The sequence below is a fragment of the Mytilus californianus genome, unplaced genomic scaffold (genome assembly GCF_021869535.1).
Source record: "Mytilus californianus isolate M0D057914Y unplaced genomic scaffold, xbMytCali1.0.p SCAF_4, whole genome shotgun sequence".
Lineage (NCBI taxonomy): Eukaryota > Metazoa > Mollusca > Bivalvia > Mytilida > Mytilidae > Mytilus > Mytilus californianus.
The window spans coordinates 110,413,330-110,437,584 of record NW_026262690.1 but is presented as its reverse complement, the minus strand read 5'-3'; the positions used below and the strand labels follow the sequence as shown (position 1 = coordinate 110,437,584).

Sequence of the window (24,255 nt, the reverse complement as noted above, 5' to 3'; positions counted from 1 at the left end):
ATTGTTTTACATTTGTCATTTCGGGTCCTTTAAAAGCTGACTTTACGGTATGGATTTTGATCATTGTTAAAGGCTGTACAGTGACTTATAGTTAACTTTTATGTCAATTGGTCTCTGGTAGAGAGTTGTCTCATATGCAATCATACCACATCTTATTTTCATATAGCAATAATTTCTGAATTTACAGTAACAAGAAATAATTCATGACATCTCTCTTCTAACTCTCGATGATATTTTGTAGGCAATAACTAGAAATAAATCAAAAACTGTTTCATGTTGCATTTATTTTTTTTGTTTTTTCATATAATTCAACATGTTTTACATTATAATAAAAATTTCATTTGATAAAATGCTGACTTTATGTGTATGGTTATGTACAATAAAACAGAGCATGCACCATTTCATGCCAAAAATAATTCCTTTTCATGCTGCCTGAAGTTCTACAATGGTGTTCTCAATACTAAAATACTTTATACTTCCCATTGATATCTGTAATTAAGTAAAGTCAAGTATTAAACTTGTTCAGTAGCCATTTTTTTTCTTTAAAAAATACTCGGTATTCAGATCTTGTGTAATAAATTTCAATACTGGCCAGAGGGTTTAAGTACTGTCTTATTATACTTAGAAAGACTAAATACTTAGTAATAATGATGATATAATCCCAATTAGGGGGAGAGGGAGTTAATACAATCCCATGATGTTCAGAACTAATTCAAATCAAATACTGAAACTTGTAAGTACTAAGGGCTTCAAATCGAATATGTTTACTATAATGAACAAATTCAGTTCTTCTATCATTCAGTGACTTGTGTTAAGAACTGTAAAACTGAAACACCATTATAGATAGGGTAGATGAAATGTCTAGGATAGAAAAATTCCTTTTGAAAGTCAATTCTTTCTTATTTGAAATATCCCAGTTAGTTTGACCTTGACATTAGATGGACAGAATACAGCACTAGATACTGACAATTTTATGGTGTTTCTTCATCAAATTAACAACTGTTTTGTTTAACCTTTAAGAAGACTCATTATTAACACTGATGCCAGTTGTTAATGTAAACTGCTGAATAGTATTAACATTGTTTTTTTGAAGTTTCAATACAGGAATGTTTTCTGGTTTACTTTGAAATGAAATTGCATCTGAATTTATTCCACATTTTACCTTCTCTGTTCAAATGTTTGACTTGAATTGTAAATTGTCAATTGTTTTTGTATATCATTTACTAAATGGCGTAAAGAGAATTTCACAACCTTTCATATCTCATGCTACCAATCGACCTTAACTAAGAAATGTTACAGCTCTTTTCATAATGCTAGCAAGACAAAGGTTTGTTTGACTTGCTTGCTTTGTTTGTATCAATGTTTGCTCAAGCATTGTAATTAAGATTGACATCTGAAAACAATATAAGTAGGCAGAGTTAAACCTGTGTATAGGTAAATTTGATTATTTGATAATGTCCAATCAAATTTAAATATAATGTATACAAGTTTAAATCCGCCTTTTTATGTTGTTTTCAGATGTCAATCTTAATTACAATGCTTGAGCAAACATTGATACAAACAAAGCAAGCAAACCAAACAAACCTTTGTCTTGCTAGCATTATGAAAAGAGCTGCAATTTCAAATCATTTAACTAGTACTAGTTTACAATAAAGCAGTGGTATAACTGTACAACCAGATTCAACCCTTACTCAAACATTAACCACTGGTAAAAATATTGATGTTAATAGTTATCACTAGAAAATGTCCCACAATTATAACATTAATACTGTTACCCTTTCAGTGTGTTGTAGGAGTATTAGTGATCTCAATTTTTTCCCCTGTAGCTTATTCATTCTTTTAACACTTAATAAAAGTTAAGTCAACAATCAAATTACAAAAAAAATTTCTTAAATTTTCATGATTTTAATACCTTCTAGCTCAGCAACAACTTTCATAGAAAAATAACCTGACATAAAACTGAAGCACATCTATGCTACTTCATTTCACTATCCTTCATTATAAAGTCAAGTATGAAATTAAAATAACTTTTCTCTAACTGTAAAATAATATTTTATAGACAAAATAGTGTCAGAATATTCCATGCTTATCTGAATATTTGCCAATTAACAGTGAAAAGTCTACTAGATGGTCTATAATAGAACCAATTTCCCATGTATTCACGTCACAAGCAGAGCTTTCCCATAAAAGTTCTTGAAACTTAAAAGTAAAATTCACATTTCAGTTTTAATTTCTTTATTGGACTAACTGCTTCCAGGAGATTAAAATGCATTACTTTCTAAAAATAAATAGGAAAGACATTCAATTAAATCAAAATTCTATCAAATATAAAGTTTTGTATTGTATTTCAGATACAAATTGATTCTTGGTTTCAAAACATTTTACATTCATATGAAAATTTTAACATCTTTACTATCAAAATTATACCACCAATGCATAGGGCTGAATAGGATCATATATAGATATTTTAAAGTATTTTGTGTGTATTTTAGAGACTCTTCAATACTAAAATTCCAGGAATATCGCTTTAACTTCTCAAAATTGACTCTGCTTAAAAAGGGAAAGTTGGCAATACCTTTTTTAATAAAACATGGAAACATATACTGACAATAGAAAGAAATACAACACACCCAAAACATCCACAGATAATCAAACAGTATTATCTCTGCAATCAATATACTGAAGTTTGTCTACAGATCATCATGAAACATATCAGTACATATTTATAGGTTTGAACACATGTTTTCATTCAGATTGCTACAATTATCTCCCTAAAGAAGAGTTCTGCATTTCTCTCTTGATATCTACAAGTTGTAACTAGTAGAGTTTTGCTAGAATTATTTTTGTTCTTTATTTTATCTCTAAATTTAGTCTAGGAAATTTCAGTCTAAAAAGAATTTTAAATTACAGAGACCTTACTTAACATTATATAATAGGAAAACAAGAAGGAGTCCATAGTACACGGATTCAACACTCGCACTATCATTTTCTATGTTCAGTGGACCGTGAAATTGGGGTCTAGATCATATCATAGGGAACATGTGTACTAAGTTTCAAGTGGATTGGACTTCAACTTCATCAAAAACTACCTTGACCAAAATCTTTAACCTGAAGCGGGACAGACGGACGAACGGACAGATGGACGAACGAACGGATGCACAGACCAGAAAACATAATGCCATACTACTATCGTAGGTGTGGCATAAAAATAATCTGTTTTCAACACGGATATGTTATGTTTTAAAAAAAAATTTGCATGTAGAATATGACATAATACTTTCTTTTATGGTCAGAATATTTGCAATAGTGTGACACTGTCATGAACATTTGTAAAATGATATCAGCATTTAAACAAAAATACTTTAAAATTCTTACAACTTCAAAAATATAACATGCACAAAGAAGTAGATAATTTTTCAGATCTATGAAGGGATTTTCCTACGTTTGACAAATTATATCCTTCAATGGTCCAAGTATGCCATTTCAGAATGAAGTCATAAAAAAATATGATCAGAGCCATTTTAAGTATTTTAGTACAATATTAACCCAATTGTAATTAATTACTTTAAGGGGACTTAAACAATTATTCATGTACGGTACATAAATTAAATACTTTTGGTCTTACTCTCATTTCAGAACGCAAGTACATGTCAAATTTCTCCTATTGGGTGTTACTCAACCTTTACAATACTTTGCTTAATGTGTGCTTTGTACATATAAATGAAACATGGTTTACAGAAACACTTAAATGCTAATAATTGTACAAATGCAATGATAAGTTTTGAGTTTGATACGAAGAATTAATTCATGGTAGCAATTTTGGCATAATGTGAAATAAGAGAACTCTTAAAATAGGACGGATATCAACTGAATGATATAATAAATAAATACATAAATAATTACAGCGAGAGGCCATACTAATCACTTATCTTAATTTACCCATAAAGGGGAAGATATTTTTTGATTTTTAATCTATTCTTTCCAATTCATTCTTATTCCATTGACAACTGAAAAAGAAGTGGTCCACTACTTATGAGGGCCGTATTGAGTTAACATCCTCATAAGCTAGTTACCGGAGAGTAATATGATAATGAAAGTATTGAGATCAGATATTAAACTTCATTCTGATAAAACATGAAATGATGATCCCAGCCGTTTACCCATCAAGGGTCAGACGTCACTTCAAAGGCAGTCCTTTATTGGCACAGCCATCATTCGGGGGCTTTTCTCTGGACCCTTAAATCACAGGTAATCTAGCACCATTCTCAGAGACACAGTCTCGGCTAGCTAAGTCGTGGAAGTCTTTCTATCACTATGTTATATCACTACGTTGCCAGTCGTGGACGTTTAGCTGTTGGAGTTTCTGAATCCTCTTCTTCTTCATCAGAGTCCTCATCAGGATAGTCCACTAGTCCTACTAAACCTGCCTGTTGACACAAAATAAATAATTTAAATTGAGGACAATGAGTTTGTGACTAAGCTCTTCAGAGAATTTCATTTATTAGTAATAACATTGACAACTTTAGTCACTTTGAGATACTGTTTCATGTACATTTATCCAATCTAACTATTAATTTTTTATTAGTCTGCAACTCTTCTTCAATAAAATACTACAATATCCAAGCAAGATTTTAATTTCATTAATACAAAATATGCAAGTATTATATCCAGCCATTTTTTAGCATTATAAAGGGCTGTTCATGAGAGAAATACCTAATGGTTATACTTCTTCAAACAGCATTCATGTTTTTTTTTTTTACAAATTTCTGTCCCCCATTATTAATTCGGAGTGCCAAAATTTTTTAAAAGAGATGTAGGGGTTTACATAAAAAAGACAGCTACAAAACAACAACAAAGAAACAAAAGAAATCTACAGTTCAAACAGTTGTCATCAATAGACAAAATATCTATGCCACAAATCCACAAAGTTTTCTTAAATTCAGAAGAGGCTATCAAAATCCTACCATCCCTCCAGGACATTTAATTTTAAGATATAATGAAAGACAATTATTGATGTGGTTCCTGACTTAAGAAAAACACACCAAAATGTCACAAGCCACCCCTTTTAATCTTGATTTGTGAAATACCAAGAATATACATTCAAAGCTAAACTCTGTAATATTGCAACATTGACACTGTGCTGTAATTGTCTTAATGTATGTTGAACTTGCTGAGAAGTCCAGGTCTTTTAGCTCACTGTCAGATGATGAACAGCAATAAAAGCTATTTTTATATTATGTGTTTTTAACATATATTTTTGCCTGGAATAATTTTGATTCAACAATGTTCTTTCCTTATCATTCTTTCTGACGTTTCATTGAAGTTTTAAATCAAACCATTCACAACTAGTGCCTTTTCTGCTATTAAATTGTTTTTCACGTTTGTCATTTGATGCTCTTTTTTTATGTGCATTTGTTTCTTAGATCATAACTCACCCTTTTGGCAGCTAATGCCTTTTCTGAAGGTGTAATAGGTGATGTGTTTGGTGTAGGACATGGTATCGTAGGACTACCAGTCGGTGATGTAGCAGGACTACCAACTGGACTCGTGTTTGGACTGTTGTTTCTGAGGTTAATGTTTATACATGTTGATCTGTTATTAAATAACCTTGGTGGTGATTCTCTCGACTGGTCTTTATTAACTGAAAAATATTTAACATGTATTCTCTTGAGAGGCCTTAATTGACCGTAAAATATCTACTGGCACAACCACATATTCATATCATCCAATCTTATTTAAATACAGATCCAATGCCAAGGCTTTAACACTTTCTGATCTGGTCATAATTACATCAGCCAATGAAATTTCTGCCTGCAAATTTTTGAAGGTGTGGATCATTACAACAAAACCAGAGGATCCCAAAAGGTCTTTAAAAAAAGAAAGTAGAATGGAGCGTTGTCATTTGTCAGATCATTATAAAGGATGACTCAGGATCTATATTTTAATCAGCTGGTATAGATTAACATTATGATCAATTAAAATTATCATTAAAAGGGTTGAACAAACATTTTCCCTCCAAATTTAAATAGGAAATCAGTTAATTTCATGGTAAAAGGAGAAAGAAGCTCAAAATATTTTTTTTGTTAAATATAGTGATTTGTATAGATTAGTGTATTTCTTTTTTATATAAATCACATAGAAAAGATTGTACAAACGGAATACATTTTTAATTTTGATTTACTGCCATATTGTTGGGTGGAACATTTTGTTGATCTCTTCCATATTGAAGATTATGTACTTTTCTACATCACAGCTTCCATTCCAGTTTTCATGTTTCAAGAACATGGGCGTTAGAATAAGATTTTCCTTACTGTCAATTTATGTAAGTTAGGTAAGTTGGGTAAGGTAGGTAGGTAGGTAGGTAAATTGATTTAATTTAAGATTTTTTTTTATATTAGCATTATAGGGATATGTTCTGAACTTTTAACGGTTCGCCTATATATCTGTTTATTTGGTAAGGTGATACTGACATTACCTTTTCTATTGCCTATATATCTGTTTATTTTGTAAGGTGATACTGACATTACCTTTTCTATTGCCTATATATCTGTTTATTTGGTAAGGTGATACTGACATTACCTTTTCTATTGCCTATATATCTGTTTATTTGGTAAGGTGATACTGACATTACCTTTTCTATTGCCTATATATCTGTTTATTTGGTAAGGTGATACTGACATTACCTTTTCTATTGCCTATATATCTGTTTATTTGGTAAGGTGATACTGACATTACCTTTTCTATTGCCTATATATCTGTTTATTTGGTAAGGTGATACTGACATTACCTTTTCTATTGCCTATATATCTGTTTATTTGGTAAGGTGATACTGACATTACCTTTTCTATTGCCTATATATCTGTTTATTTGGTAAGGTGATACTGACATTACCTTTTCTATTGCCTATATATCTGTTTATTTTGAAAGGTGATACTGACATTACCTTTTCTATTGCCTATATATCTGTTTATTTGGTCAAAATCTGCATCTAAGCTAGATCTTAATACATCAGAAACAGGAACCATGGAATCTAAGTCCTCTGTTTCATCGTCTTCATCAAACCACATTTCTTCCTCCTCTTCTAGTGTCCTAGCATCTCTTCGATATCGATGATTCCGTAACACTGATGTACTGAAGGTTAACAAACATTATGTTTAGTGAGCTAGTACAACAATCACAATTCAATAATACCAATGCAATACAATGGAATTTCAGATAATTTATTTGGCAATATAGATAATTTGACTTTGCAGAATACACATGTAATAGTTATCACTGAATATCAATCAACCAATCACCAATCAAGGATTCTGTTATATATTATGAATGTATATAATGCTCAAAACAATAGATTTATGAAAGAAATACATAGCCATAATACATGTTAATGATAGTTAAAGTTGGTTACATTAGAACTCTGTATGACCCTTCTCAACAACATTTATTATTACAAATCTTTCATTTCAAATCATGATTCTAAGGCTTCTAGGGAATTTTTGGACAAATTCCTTATTTCTAACCAGATTTTTTTCAAGGTCTTCTTCACGGACTTCTGATGTATTTTTGTGGAAAGAGTCTGGCTTATTGCTTTGCCCTATTCCCCAAGCCTTAATTATTTCAATTAAATGACAGGCTCTTTTTAAGGATGTACTTAGGTCAGGATTAGGAATTTTTGTCAGATGTTCGCTCTCCTTGTTTTTTTTCCTACGATTCAGGGAAAAATATTTTGCCCCATAACACCAATTTTTCTTTTCATATAATACTTCAATAGCTCATAAAAAGTCATTTACCAAAATTCAAGCATATTCTAGATTTCTTTTCTTTCGATTTGAGACCCAAATAATAAGGTAAAAGTCTGAGTCAGCCTTTTCCTGCCATTTAAAAAAAAAATAAATATCTCAAAAAGGAGCTCCATAACCTATCAATATTTTTAGTTTATTTTGTTCCTTAACTAGTGCTCTTCTGACTTATAGTATCAATTTTAAATTCTAGATTTTTTTAATTTCACCTAAGTACATCCTTAAAATCTCTTTTGGAATACTGTGCTTTGTGAACATACCTATCAAATAATTTGTCCTTGAGGCCATCTTGTTGTTGTTCGTATCTCATCTTGAGGGAATTAAATGTGCTAACATAATTAACACTCTCTAATTCTTTCATATGTGTTTCTACTATGTGAGCACAGAGAGACTTGATATCCTCCTGAAAAAAAAAAAACAAATATGTATAGTTAACATCATCAATTAATATCTTAAATATTACACCATACCCATTAAACTTTATGAACATAAAATTACTTGATATCCTTATAAAAAACAAACAAATGTATAGATACTATCATTAATATAGTTTACATGCTCTTTTTAAGATAAGGGACCATGTAATTCTGACTACTAGATTGATTGATTGGTGTTTAACGCCACTTTCGGCACTGTTGTGCTATTTCGTGGCGGTATTTTTTATTGGTGGAGGAAGCTGGAGTGCCTGGAGAGAACCAAGACCTTTGGTTAGGAAACTGATAATTAATTAAGATTGGAGTCGAGCGCACCTGACACATGCAGGATTTGAACTAACAACCTCGGTGTTGACAGGCTAGTGATACAGAAGTTCGAATACTTAGACCACTCTGCCACTGAGGTCCCTCTGAAAACTAGAAATGACTTTATACCAGATAATCTTAACATGAATTATCTTCATCTTGCTGATTTTACTTCTCAAGACACTTTTATTCACTGCCAAATGAAGGAGAGCAGGTCAATTTATATGGATTTACCAGAATTCATGTAAATTCGCCCATATCTTTTTTTTCATCATAAAGATATAATTCTATCATGTCATGCTCTATGCTCATTTTAACATCTAGGTTTCCATTATATTTATCAATATCTGTATACAGAGTTAGTGATATGTAAAATGTTGACAAATATACTGTAAATTCAGAAATTATTGCGAGGTTTTTATTTATTATTTATGGAAATAATGCGACTTGGTGATTATCGCAATAATAAGAACTTGCATTCTAATATCTGATTCATACATATATATATGCAGATTTTCCTGAAAAGGCAATAATTAATCTTGCATTTTTGTCCATTCTTCAGAAATTGCAATAATTTCTGAATTTACAGTAATGCCTACCCATGTTAGACTAAACATAAAGCATGGCATTATAGAATTATTTCAATTCTAATAGAAAATTTCTGAAATTTTGTACTTCCATGTTCTTTAATATTTGGACTGTGCGGTTTGAAACTAATTATTCACACAGAAATGAAAAATATTCAGCCTTTATAACACTATTAGCAAGATTTTGCACTTAGTAAAATCAAGCAAAAAGTCATGTCCATAAAATTCAAGTTAATCCATGAAATTATTTTATGCAATAAAATGATCACTTCTTTACCGATATATCAATAAAATGTCTTACCATTTTAATGAATTCAAATAATTCAATGATTGCAGAGTTAAAGAGATTATATCTTGTGCCATTATCTAGAAAAGCTTCTACGATTGGTTTAAATAAACTTCCTTTGATGATATATCTGTAGTAAAAATCGTCTTTAATACCAACAATTTTACGCATAAATCTTAATGCACCTGAAAATAAACATTGTCACTTTCAATAATATTTTCTGAAAGGTTTATGAAAAATAGCTTTTAATTAGTGATCAGAATGCCTTTAAAGTACCAATTAGCTTTTAAAGTTTATTTTGCAATTAATTACTTATTATTTTGTTTACATTTTCTTTACTACATCTTTTTCATGAATTCATTGCAATCTATTTCCTACACCCATGATCTATAAATGTAGCACAGTTCCAGCTAAAAGTACCTCAACAAATACTTTTCTATGACAGGTGGCGTTTAAAACAAATATTACAATTGCATAAAAGAATATTTGATATGGGTGAACACATGTCTAATTCAATGCCTTCAAAAACCAGTCCATTATCAGATAAATAAATCAATTAATAAATCTATTTTTAAATTAATAATGCCAGTAACCTGTGCTACAACTTGAACAACAGAAAAAACTATTCTTTATAAATGATTTACTTACATAATGCCAGAAACCTGTGACGTGACTTTAACAACAGTAAAACTCTTCTTAATAAATCTTTACTTATAATGTAGTTTTTGATGTGGAATGTATGGTGCTCTATACAAAATGTTAACAGCTCTAAGATCAGAGATTGTAGCTGTGCTGACTGGAAGTCATCTACAAAACAACATTTTTAATAGTTTTTTATCTTGCCCATGGAAATAACTGCAAAGAATCAATTAAAAAACGAACACTTTTTAAATTATACAAAAATAAATGTGGATAGTGTCCACATGTGGACACAGATGATGCCCCCGCTTGCATATCATTTAGTTATAAAGGGACATAACTAAAGAACGGTAAAGCGACGCTACCCAAATTTGAACTTGATCTGAGTTTTGTGGTAATAAGCATTGTGTGTAAGTCTCATAACATTTGGTTGAGGCTAACTAAAGTTAGAGAACGGAAACTAAAAATTTTGCAATTTTTCCATTTAAAAAGGAGCATAACTCTAGAACGGTTAGAGTGACGCCACCAAAATTCAAACTTGATCTGTGTTTTGTGGTAATAAGCATTGTGTATAAGTTTCATAACATTTGGTTGAGGCAATTCATGTTAGAGAACGGAAACCAATTTTGGACGTACGTACGTACGTACAGACAGACAAGGGTAAAACTTAATGCCCCCACCGATACGGCGGGGGCATAACAAATTTCTTTTAAATAAGTCACATGTAAGTTTGTTGAATGATTTAGTCTTGTTTACTTCCCATCCAGCAGCCAAAGATTTTTTTAAAACAATCTATTCCTAAAAATGTAGTTTTGAACACATAATAAACAGAAATATAAACACAACAGTTTCTGTTTTTTTTAAGGTAAAGAACTAGCCTGTTCAATGTTTCTAACTGCATCGGAAATTTTAAGCACTGTTGAGACAAGAAGTAAAATACATTCTAAATTCATTACAATTATGGAAAAATTATTTTAGTTGGAATTTATATATATAATTGGCATTGTTCTGAGATTTATCACCACATACACAATTTACATACCTTTGCTTAAGCGTCCCTCTGATGTGTTGGCATACAATGGTGCCGTTAACACATGCATGCTGTGTTTGTAGAAGAACACTAAGAATTCAGACTTCTCGGTTTTCTGTAAATAAAGAAGAACACTAGTAAATCTCTTTGTGTCCTTCTGTAGGTAACAAGCATGTTTGTAACAGACAAAAAAAAATATCAACCAATCAACTCTTGGCAAATAAGAGTTTGACATATTGTATTGACACTTGTATATTGTCGAAAAGCCATATGATAATGAGTAGAAGTCTTTTTTTTCTTTTTTCTTTTTTTGTGGCAATGCGTTGATCATAAAATTTTACAATAAACAGCTGCACCATGAGTGCATGATACGCCGTTGCTTTTTCAAAGAATAAAGTTCAATAACTTCTCAATGTCATATCAGAAATTTATGAAAAACTAAAGGGAGGTTTGTCTTAATAGATATAAACCAGTCACCAAAGTTTCATGAAAACTGCTCAAAGCACTTTAAAGATATTGTACGTAAACTGGAAAATCACCCCTTTTTTATGAATAAAATCCCATAACTCGGAAACGTAAAATCTAAAATTTATAAAAATCGAAAGGGAGCTTACGTCAATAGATATAAACAATTCACCACCGTTTCATGAAAACTGCTGAAAGCATTTTTGAGTTATTGTCCGAAAACTGGAAAATCCCCCTTTTTTTAATGAATAAAACCCCACAACTCAGCAAAGTAAAATCTAAAATTTATAAAAATCGTAAGGGAGCTCATTTCAATCAATATAAACAATTCACCAAAGTTTCTTACAAATTGGTGAAAGTGATTTTGAGTTGTTGTCCGAAAACAGGAAAATACTCCTTTTTTAACGAATAAAACCCCATAACTCGGAAACTTAAAATCTGAAATTTATAAAAAACGAAAGGGAGCTCACATCAATAGATATAAACAATTCACTAAAGTTTCATGCAAATTGGTTAAAGCGTTTTTGAGTTATTGTCCAACATGTTGATGACAGACAGACAACGGAATACCATAATACGTCCTGTAAACGGGCGTATAAAAACACAGCATATCCCACACCCTTTATGACTCCTTTAATTCATGTTTCTTTTTAAAAATGGACCAAAGATTCAAATGGCCGGGTTGCACATAATTGTTCTTAAACAATGGAAAATAGCCTATAATGAATTCATAAATACTGTAAATTCAGAAATTATTGTGTGCATTTATAATTGCTATTTTTGAAGAATGGACTAAAATGCGACATTAATCATTGCGATTTCAGGAAAATCTGCATACAGATATAAGTAGCAGATATCAGAATGCGAGTTCTTATTATTGTGATCTTCATCCACTCGCATTGATAAAAACCTCACAATAATTTCTGAATTTAAAGTATATGGTAATATAGATAAATTTATATAATTCCATGATGGGAATTTGCACCACTTCAATAGGTGTGCAATTTTTCATGCAACCCAACCAAAAACAAACATTCAGATAATCATAAACCCTTTCAATGCAAGACATATAAAATAATGGCATTTTTTATTTTGATACGGACTTTATCAGCAAGAATATCAAGCAAGCCCGCAAGGGAAGCTGATATGTGAGCTGATGAAGTCACTATCAAAAAATAACATGACATTATTCTTTTTATCAGCAATTTGTCTTAACTGTATGTTTTATTGGTTGAGAATATGAAGGAAAATGAACTAGTTAGTATGATAACTACTTTTACGTGTACAAAACATTGGGATAGTTGTTCAATTGCATGAATGAAGTCTCATGCATTTCATTGATAAATTGACACGGGTGGACTTGAGCACGTTGCTCCACTGATACATGACGTCATTGCCTTTTTCGAGTATCAAGTCCTGTCCATGATATAAAAAATATTAGGCAGTAAGATCAAAGGGAAATGTACAAACTGGAGATAAAAACATGTGGTAGTTTACAAATACAACAAAGAAACGTATTGACTGCAGACTCTTGAATAAAAAATTCATTATTCTGTTTTGAATTAGCTGTCAGAGGTACAATTAAGTAAAATTTCCCATTTGACATTGTTCACATATAAAATTGTTCATGTTTGTTCTCTAAATAGTTTTGACAGCCATGTTTGTTGGCGAGCATAATTATCAGATAAACCCGTATGAATGATTGGTTCAAAGTTTGGTCTACTGGTTGATACATTTTTAAAAGCAGTTAAAACAAGATTTTTTTACTTTCAACACAAATAAACCCTTCTATTTGTTGAGTTGAAATTTATTTTAGTATATGTGGATAATATTAAGGGCTGTTCCATAAAAACATACATGGGACCCAGGTAAGGCACTTCCAAATCTCAACTATGGGTGGGTGTCATCTATGTTTTTTTTTGTATAATGGAAATGTAAGTGAAATTTTAATATACCTCTATAGGTGGTTACCCCATTTTTTAAAGTGCCTTCCCTGGGTACCATGTAAATTTTAATGAAACAGCCCTTAAAGTAATGATTAATGCAATTATCAAATTCACTCAGATTAGTGAGAAATAACTTTGCCCCCTCTTAAATCAGATTTTTTTCTTTTTGCGGAAAATGACAAAACTGGATTAATTAATTTTCATTAATTATTCATTTTGGTTGGGAGATGCGATTTCCAGGGTTCTAATTTTCTTTTATCATTTCCTCCCACAAAAAGTAAATAAAAATTTTTCTTTCCTTCAGTATATAATTAATGGTAGACGTAACCCCCCTTCCGAGTTATAGGTATTCCACATATTTAAATAAATCAACAATATAAGAATGTTATGATGATAAGACATGATACTGTAAGAACTTTTTGATGATGTTACACAAAATATTTTAGTGACAAGAATTTTTCTAGAATAACTGAGCAGATGCCTTGCTTGTAAAATATTTACTTAAATAAGGATTTTGTCTGGAAATTCATGTAACTTTTCAATGTTAAATAATCCACCTTTCTGGACATTTGTAGGGTTGAAAAGGCTATAAAATGAATCAGACTTTCATCAAAAACATTTAAAACAACCACACTATGCTAATAAACAAATTTCTGGCTCCAAAATGGCAAAACTTTATACATGTACATTGTAGCCATTTAATTATAACTGGAGCAGATATGATTAAATCAGCCTTGTAACTGTGGTATTTCATCTTTGTCAATAGCAACAAAATTTATGGCAATTAAAAAATATAAAAAGAAGTTTATACGGCTTTGTGTGATATCTCTTTAGTCTTACCTACATGAATATTTTACTTCAAGTAGATAAAGAGAGAATTTTCACCTAGCTTTGTTCAGTTATTCTAGAATGACTTAGAATGAAGACAAACATACATTGAAGTAGTAAGCATTTAGGCTTACATTTGATGTAGCTATCATGTTTTCTGGGTCTATCAGTAGTTTTAGAACACCCATCAACTGTAATGCACCTCCCAGTTCTACAACATAAAGCATTAGCATTTAAAACAACAAGTACAATTCTGGAAATAAACAAAATCTCTGAAAAACTTCTCCATAAAAGAAATTCAAGATCAGAAAGTAAAAAGTCTACTTTATTACTGGACAGGTAAAGCTAGTTTGAAAATAATTTTTGTTACATTTCACCCTTCTTTAAACTTCTAATTAGTTATACCAACATAATTTTATGTAAATATAAATAAATAACCTGTATTGTAGGGAAACTTTCAATGATATTGGGTGAAATGGATTGTGAGTTTCAGTAATGGTTTTGATAAATCACAGAGACCTTTGATTTTTGAGATTTCCCAGAAAATTTAGAATTTGTTGAGAATTTGAAATTCAGATTTACAACAAATAAAATCACATTATCTTGGATAAAAAGGGATGTGTGATAAGAAAATATGAACTCTCTCTAAAGAAACATAGACTCTTCCTTTAATTACAGTATCACATTAAATTAACAAAATTTATAAATTATATAATTGTACTACCTCCCAAATGTTTGATCTATTTGGCTTTTGGTCACAAGAAAACCTTACGAAGATTATCTAGTGGTGCAGTCAAGTTGTTACAAACAATTTTGATTTCACTGGCTAAAATATTTACAAACAGAACTGGGCACTAAGATAGCCCAAAATGACAATGTGTTATGATGAATGATTTTTGGCGTCAACTTACCTGGATCCGGATCATTGATCATCTGATCGATCACCAGATTAACCAGTAAATCATCCTACAATACAAAACAACATCATTTAATCTAAGTAAGAGCTTACATCTCACAAAGGTTTAAATTTAGGTAAGAGCTTACATCTCACAAAGTTTTAAATTCAGGTAAGAGATTACATCTCACAAATGTTTAAATTAACCCTTTCACCGATAGCTGCCCAGACAGAAGCTACTCTGAGACGATGGCTTCCCTGGCTACTATTACTCAAGTGGGAGATCTTCATAATAAATGTCAATAAAAACTTGTCTGTAGTTATTTGTGTCTTTATTTCATTCACTTACACCATGTTCACAGTTTTGTTCATGTTTTGATAATTTTTTCTTCATAAAATATTCAAATTTTCAAATTTTCGGCATTATGTAGGTGAATTCTCAAAATTCTGCTCTTTGACCCAAAATCGTAATCTTTTAACCCAAAACGGCAAAATTTTGAAAAATTTAATGAGGCTGTACAAATTCCTTACACTGAACGATGTCCATTCCAAGTGTTTTGTACATAAAACAACATTTTATGTCAAAAAAGTATACTAGTTTGGCTTCAATTCTTCCATATTCTTTCAAAAAAAATGTTCCCTCATTTCAAATTCTCGTAAATTCCGTAAATTTCCTCTGATTTTGACACGGTTTTCAACAAACGGAAGCGCCATGTTTACACTTTCATCCGGGTATTCAACAAAGAAAGATAACTTGTGTTTGCACTGTTTTGAGCGGGACATATAAAAGAGGTATTCCGATCCCGGTAAAACGGGACTCATCGTCAGCTATCTGAAGCGTGAATCCCGGTAAACCGGGACTCATCGGCGAAAGGGTTAAGGTAAGAGCTTACATCTCACAAAGGTTTAAATTTAGGTAAGAGCTTACATCTCACAAAGGTTTAAATTCAGGTAAGAGCTTACATCTCACAAAGGTTTAAATTCAGGTAAGAACTTACATCTCACAAAGGTTTAAATTTAGGTAAGAGCTTACATCTCACAAAGGTTTAAATCTAGGTAAGAGCTTACATCTCACTAAGGTTTAAATTTAGGTAAGAGCTTACATCTCACTAAGGTTTAAGAACCAAAAATGGTCCTCATTCTTGTTTTATTGAAGCTGACTACAAAATCCCCTCCCCACATGGCATTGTTAGGACCTAACAGTTTTACCTAAATGTTGAATACTGTCCCTTTACATGACTGACAAGTACCTAACAGTTCCATCTAATGTTGAAGACTGTCCCTTTACATGACTGACGAGTACCTAACAGTTCCATCTAATGTTGAAGACTGTCCCTTTACATGATTGATGAGTACCTAACAGTCCCATCTAATGTTGAAGACTGTTCCTTTACATGATTGACGAGTGCCTAACAGTTCTATCTAATATAGAAGACTGTCCCTTCATAAATGGCTAAAGCTTTTGTTTTTTTACTTTCCCTTAAAAGACAACTTACACTTTCTACAACTTTAATTCTTTGTCACTATGAACTCACCATTGTCATATACATTGGACTAAGATCAGATCAACCTAAAATTTGTCCAATTCTGGCAGAAAACAATCACAACTTTAATTCAAAGGGAGGAAATGATTTTGGAATAAATGTTCATGGTCTTGCTTTTGTGATCCCTATCAAATTTGACCCTGTGTAAAGGAAGCCTATCATTCAAACTCAAATTGTCCTGTTTTTAAATTTACCCTTTATAAAGGAAGTCTGTCACTAAAACTAAATTGTCCTGTTTATAAGTGACCCTTTATATAGGAAGTCTGACACTCAAACTAAATCTTCTTGTTTTTAAGTGACCCTTGATAAAGGAAGTCTGTCACTCCAACTTGCATCGTCCTGTTCTTAATTGACCCTTTATAAAGAAAGCATGTCATTCAAACTTACATCATCCTGTTTTTGGCCTTCCTTCATTATGAATTCTCTGACAGTGGATGGACTGAACTCCACAATGTATGAAAATATATCTATTGCAGCTGATTTAATTTGTGGATCGTCCAGTCCCTAAAATTGAAAGAAATTTACACATTATTACATATCTCATCAAGTCCTTAATAAACTGCTTCGCTGAGCGCAGCTGGATATGCCCACAGAGGTCCAACCCTGAACAGTTGGGGCAAAAATGGAACCAATATACAAGCTTGATACAGGTCTGAATTTGGATTGTATTATATATTTGACATATTATAGGTTTCTGAATAAATGTAGTCAAAGAACTTGAAAATGGTTATATGAATTGAATTTATATTCAATTAAAGATTTCTTGCTGTTGTGCAATACACTGTGCTGTTGCGCAATACTTAGTAAATCTGTTGTCAGACTATAAGCAATTAAAGTTCAATTAATTCTCAATGTCATATTAGAAATTTATGAAAATGTAAAGGGAGCTTACATCAATGGATAAACAATTCACCAAAGTTTAATGAGAATTGCTGACAGCATTTTGGAGTTATTGTAAAAAAACTGGAAAATCCCCCCTTTTTTAATGAATAAAACCTCATAACTCAGAAATGTAAAATGTAAAATTTATAAAATTCTAAACGGAGCTTACATCAATAGATATAAACAATTCACCAAAGTTTTATATGAACTGCTGAAAGCATTTTTTATTTTTTGTCCGAAAACTGGAAAATCCCCCTTTTTTATGAATAAAACCCTGTAACTCGGAAACGTAAATTCTAAAATATATAAAAATCGAAAGAGAGCTCATGTCAATAGATGTAAACAATTCACCACAATTTCTTGCAAGTTGGTGAAAGCATTCTTGAGTTATGTCCAAAAACTGGAAAATCCCCCTATTTTTAAAGAATAAAACCCCATAACTCGGAAACGTAAAATCTAAAATTTATAAAAAACGAAAGGGAGCTCACATCAATAGATATAAACAATTCACTAAAGTTTTATGCAAATTGGTTAAAGCGTTTTTGAGTTAATGTCCAACATGTTGATGACGGACGGACAGACGGACAACGGTATACCATAATACGTCCCGTAAACGAGCGTATAAAAATTATAAAAATATACAATTTATTACATATCTCTGACTATATGTGTTAATACTATAATTACTTTCTATAGTAACTGAAAAACTGACCAAAACAAAAACTCCTCATCTTTGAACCATGAAAATGAGGTCATGGTCAACTAATGATAATGGTGCAGTGATTTTATGGTGTGATGGTGATAGATTGGTGTTTAAAGTCCGGTGACAAATATAACCTGCATACAGGATTATAACATGTAAATTAGATATGAATATGAGATCTGCTTTGCGCTAGACAGACAATGCTAAGCCAGATTTTTAGTATGCTTATTCACAAGGTAACAGGCCAAAGAAAGACATGTCACCATGGTCTACCCTGCCCAGACACATTTCCAATGCTCTAAAATGCAACAACCTTGCTGGAGAAACAGCAAATACTAATTTTTAAATCTTTGGCTTGATCAGGCCTGGGATTGGGGTGACGAACTTCTGCGCTCCGGGTGAGCACCTACCATTAGAAAGTCCATTACAGCCATTCACAGTGAATTTATGAACTAAATTATTTTACATAAATGCTGAACATTGTAAAACCATGATATTTTTCAAATATTGAAGTGTTCACAAACCTATCATTAATTACTACAAATTTTGATGTATATTACATAATGTATTAAAGGAGAAACCTTTTATGAAAATGTGTGTGTGGTACAATGTATATACACATGGATAGTCAGATACTTACTAATATGACTTCTATAGCAGATAAAACACCAAAAGATGACAATGTCTGAAATGAAAAGAAACAGAAAATGAAACAAAAATAAACTTCTTGTATTTATATTTCAATGGTCAGATAATTTAAAGTTCCTGATTATATATGGGGGTTCAATGAAAAACGACGAAGTACTCTCACTTCATTTTCAGCAGGATGTATCCAACCGTCTTTTTTTGTAAAACATGAATAACCTACTCAGAGATTTTTCTTATTTTCTTAGCCATATTTGCAGCTTACCATGAAGTATTATCAAAGCAACTTTCATTAAAAAAAAAACTTGTACAACAATTACACAATCAAAAAGGAGAATGGTTTTATTGGTATTCTTTTTACAATTGCTTTATACGTTTGTTTTATTTTATATTTATATGTTGGTATTTACATTGTAACAGCTCTATCTTCATTGGAAATCATACAAATGTTTAATTTTATGTTTGATAAATTTTCTATCACTGGTGCCAGAAATAGGAAAACAAGTCCATCTACTGTACAAGAAGGGTGAATGTAACGAATTAAATAGAAGTCTTTTTTGCTGTTTTTTTTCGTGTTGTTATATTGCCGTGTCATTGACATCCGTTAGAAACTGGAATAATATCATTTAAGTGCACTCTTCCTTTTTCAATGTCAAGACTTTTAATCAATTCAGTTAACAGGGACATAAAAATGGTAAAATAAGTTATCCATTTGAAGACAAGTGCAATCAATCAGAATCTGTAATATTGAAACTTCAGAGCACAGAAGGCGATTGATTTTGCCGGAAAAAAAAAACTCTCAGTTAGGACTTTTTATGCTGGTGATTGTGGGCAATTACTCTAAAAATCTCCTCTTAATATATGATTTAATAATAGATATTATATGACAGGGTTATAAATCAGAATCAAAGCATTAGTTTTTACAGTGATTCACTCAACATGCTCAACACCGTCCAACAAGAGAGATTTTTAACTGAATCACATGGTGGGTGCTATACCTTGAAAAATGATTCTCTGCTATCTTGTTGCAGTGTTTGTGAAAATGTACAAAATTCTTTCAAAAATAGCACTAAATCTCTTCTGACAGCTTCCTCTGTGTCGTCATTTGTCAATTGTGTAAACAGTGATGATAAAAACTTCTCATCTTCCTGCAAAATCAAGACAAAATTTAATAAACTTCACATATCAGTCTACAAATAACAATTGTTATACCTCTTTCACTTCAAAATCCAAATATCAGCAAAAATGAATAAAGTGTCTGACAAATCCAAGAAATGGTCACACATGACAACTCATCACGGTCAAGCTGCTCACTAAATATGGTGATTCTGACGAAAAGATGATCAAAATATTTGTCGGACAGATAAGGTGAATGCAATAGTCTCAACTCCTAGAGTTGGGGTAAGATTAAGGTGTATAATAAAAGGAATTTCCATAGATGAAGCTTATATGCCCCCTCCTTAAAAATATTTTGCAATAATACTAACCTGTATCATACTGACAATCTCCACTTTGTTAAAGAATATAAATGAAGTTAATGAAGATAAATGATTCTCCTCGAACACTGAGGGTGTCGGTAAGATGACATCTTGTATGTACTGTACACGATATGTCTGGTGGATCTTATTTAAAAGTTCCTTGTTTGTCATCGGCACAACTTGTTTAAATTTAGCCGTCTCCTTTAAATATGTTCTGTGTTGTGCTGGCTGTGGTGATGATGGCTGATGTTCTAACACTCCTATCACATCGAATATTGTTTCCTCTGAAAACATGATCTCAAATAATTCATTTCTGTTCAATAAAAATATATTCTTAAATATTTCATACAAATGATGAAGTCCTTCCATGTTATCTAAATCTTCACACATGTGAAACAGATCCAATAATTTTTTGATATAGCCGCTGTTTTCAATGGCCATTGAGAGTTTTTCTTTGCGTATGGGTGCAGATTGAATCGACGACTCAGTAAATATGTTCCATATCTCCTCTAGTTTGCTTAGTTCACAGGGAGGTAACTCAATCTCCTGAGCAGCGTCTGGGGCATCTTCTATAGTGCTATCTTCCTGAAATTCTTCATCATGTTCACCATGGTCAATTAAACAATCTTGTGTAATGTCCACTGATGGATCTTTTCCTTGTACCTGAAAAATTTATAATTAACACCATAAAAGCTTTCTTTGAGCTGCTTTATTAAAATTCGTTTCTACTACAAAATTAGTGACTGTGAAATTTTCACACTTCATGTAATATTTCTGTTGTTTTTTTTTAGAATTTTGATGAATGCCTCTGCTTAAGCTTCACAATTTTTCAAGTTAAAAAGGGGCATAACTCTAGAACGGTAAATGACTCACTGACCGAACTTAGTCTGAGTGTTGTGGTTCTTAACATTGAGTTTCATAAAATTTGGACGAGGAAAACTTGTTAAAAGTGCAGAAACAAAAATGGGAAGGAAAGACGGATGGAAGGTCAAGGGCAACACTTAATGCCCCCATTGCCTATGGCAATGGAATAAAAATGTTTGCTTAACTTGCACTATTTTGAACTTGTGAAGGAAAAGAAAAGTTATTTACAAAAGTGTTCAGAGATTTTTAGACAGGTAAACTTAACTAGTTAGAATTTGTATTAAGCCAAATATATGTAACAAGCTATATAACTCTCATTTAGAGACTGCATATTTAAAACTGAAATGAGAGATGATTTACCTGACAAATTTTCCTCCAAATCTCAAGGCAACCAGCTTGTTCCTGGAAACTTAAAGCCAAGTCATAATTAGCTGCTTCTGACCATACTATCAAGGTTTCCTAAAATGTATATAAATATGTCAGTCATGGTGTGTAAAACAACAACTTCACATGCTGTCAGTTATACATCCTACTGAGAAATTTCAAATTTTATATATTAAATGTTATGGTCTTAGCCACTTTAAACCAGCATATTATATAACCATCATGCATGAGCTCTTCTCTGTTTTATTTTAATGTTTGATGAAAGAAAGAAGGTGATAGCAATTTTCCAACAACAACCTGTCACAAAATGTGACATTACCTGTTGTTTCTGGTACATGGTATCAGGCTGAATCTTCGACTCCAAAAGAACAGTTCCTGTAATAAATAAAACAAGTTCCATTGTTACTGAAAATTTTAGTCTTGGGGCTAGTAATACTCTAAAGTAGCCCTTTAGGATTATTAAAATAAAGAGTCTGCAATTGATGGTACATGGAAAAAACTTTTACAAATTTCATGAAATAGGGATGTAAAATATATAAACCTTCTAATTTCACCACACAGTGGAGTTAAAACACTAATCCATATTATTCAGGCTTTGTGAAAATCGTCATAATTTCACAAGATCAACAATTTTAACTGAAGTCTTATTGACAAAAACAGGTAGGGGAAGATCCTCATATAATGGGTACTTTTCGATTTATGGGTTTTATACCAAAAATCAGGTATCAGTTTACAATGATAGAAAATCGAATTTTGTATTTCAGCATAATGGCTGTCATCGCGCAAATATTTATATAAATGGCAACATTTTCTCAAATTAAGACCATACTTCAAATGAGACCTGAATACAAAGGTTATTATGGCCTTCAATGCAAAAATCCAACTTTTTCAAGGCTAATAACTTTCAGTCATCTTTATGCAAAATGTTGTCATGCATTTACCTGAACGTTTGTGACATGACAGTAAATATCTTGAAATCAAAAGTTTTTATTATTATCAATATCACAGTCTGCACCGTTAGCCACTAGTTAGATGCCCAAGACTTCTCAATTTTATCCAGACTAGTCAGTGAAGTATTTTCAAAACTTTTTTGGGACACATTAGAAAAATGAAGGAATATTGGTCTTCAGACTAGCAGTTTGGTGCAGACTGTTATCACTGAAAATTGATACCAGTTTTGGGGTATAATACTATATTAAATGGGAATAATACCAATTTATGAGGATCTTCCCAAACATGAAAAGGATCTGTTTACATCACAAAGGAGCATACCATTTCTAACAGATTGGTTTATCTGCCAAAAAAGTTTTTAGAAATTCATGATGGTAAGTAAAACAAACACTAAACATTCTTTTGTCAAATATCATCAACCCTCAGGGGCTAAATAATAAAAGTTTAAAGTCAAAATAATATGACTTGTACATTGTTTTTTTTTTTATTTTTTGCTAGATGCCTGCCATTTGTTCCATTGGTTGATATTGACAGTTTTAATGGAGTTTGGTATATTTTTTTCCCTGTAACACAGGAAGGTGTCAAATCCAGAATAAAAAAAACAGCCTTTGAAGTTGACAATTATTTGGACTATCAAGTACCTGCGTCATATCATACATGTTGATTTTTAATTTTGTTAAATAGATTAAAATTTGTGCATGTTGATGAAACTGTACTATGATCATGATGATTGTATCTTAATGTCATTGACCCCTGAGGTGGCTTAATTGGAATAAACGATATAGTGTATAGAAATGTCAATGAATACAAGTTTACAGTGATCTAATGATGAAGAATGAGTAACTAACCATCCGTTTCAGATCGGACTTGAAGTGACATTCCTTTCAATCTTTCAACAAAAATGGACGACACATGCCCGGTGCCTTGGTCATCCCATTGACGTTCTTCGTTTAACATGTACAATTTCACCCGTCTACGTGTGCTTGTTGTGTCCGCCATTTCTTTAAACTATTACTTGTCGATTAAACTTATTAGTATAGTTTAATTTATGCTGAAATCCTTTGTACTATTCGATTCCACACGAAGGCAATCTGGACCGCGTACTCACATCACCTGAAATTATCGATGAGCGAATTAGTATTGCATTTCAAAGATCGACAGTTCATTAAGAACTGCCGGAAAATTATTATCGCAAAATACCAATAAGTGATTATTTTAAAATAACATTAATATTGTAAATTTACATTTGGTAAACATAATGTCGAGCAATCAATTGGTCCGCCATCTTGAATGTGTTTAGGTAGTCAAATTGGGGTTTCCAAAATTTGTTACACGGTTTTTCGTAATTTTTTTCAAACTCAATATCGGTATAGGATGCGGTTTTATATACCGGAATTTCTGTATAACTGAAAACTATCCACGAAAAACCTAAGGACAAAGATATAAACAACCACACATCACCGTATGGCTTTCAACAATGTTAAAAAACCCATACCATATAGTATATTTTCATTTGAACGGCTAATTATTTTACCCCATTTTTAAATTGAAACAAAAATGCTTTCATTCTCTTCAAGGGATATGGTAAA

The 24,255-nt window shown here is 31.7% G+C and overlaps 1 protein-coding gene across 2 annotated transcripts; it reads right to left on the bottom strand.

Annotated features, from left to right (window-relative positions):
* Positions 1-266: 266 nt before the first annotated feature.
* LOC127739124 (serine/threonine-protein phosphatase 4 regulatory subunit 3A-like) lies at positions 267-23,967 on the bottom strand. 2 transcript variants are annotated; one of them, XM_052250709.1, is made up of 17 exons: positions 23,911-23,967; positions 23,515-23,779; positions 22,035-22,090; positions 21,692-21,790; positions 20,477-21,130; positions 19,988-20,137; positions 18,985-19,029; positions 17,147-17,263; positions 15,232-15,286; positions 14,428-14,531; positions 11,094-11,196; positions 10,061-10,219; positions 9,428-9,597; positions 8,060-8,202; positions 6,944-7,131; positions 5,436-5,641; positions 267-4,427 (listed from the first exon to the last, which is right to left on the bottom strand). In XM_052250709.1, the coding sequence occupies exons 2-17, from the start codon at positions 23,663-23,665 to the stop codon at positions 4,326-4,328; spliced, it is 2,502 nt and encodes an 833-aa protein (XP_052106669.1). In that variant the 5' UTR covers positions 23,666-23,779; positions 23,911-23,967; the 3' UTR covers positions 267-4,325. The 2 variants fall into 2 exon arrangements, with proteins under 2 accessions (XP_052106669.1, XP_052106670.1); XM_052250710.1 differs by having other exon boundaries at positions 14,455-14,531.
* Positions 23,968-24,255: the final 288 nt, after the last annotated feature.

Coding starts and splice junctions, on each gene's coding strand:
- LOC127739124 (XM_052250709.1), bottom strand. CDS start 23,665: ATGGCGGACACAACAAGCACACGTAGACGGGTGAAATTGTACATGTTA. Junction 20,138..20,476: donor AGATTGTCAGTATGATACAG/GTTAGTATTATT, acceptor TTGATTTTGCAG/GAAGATGAGAAGTTTTTATC. Junction 10,220..11,093: donor AGAGGGACGCTTAAGCAAAG/GTATGTAAATTG, acceptor GTTGTTTTGTAG/ATGACTTCCAGTCAGCACAG.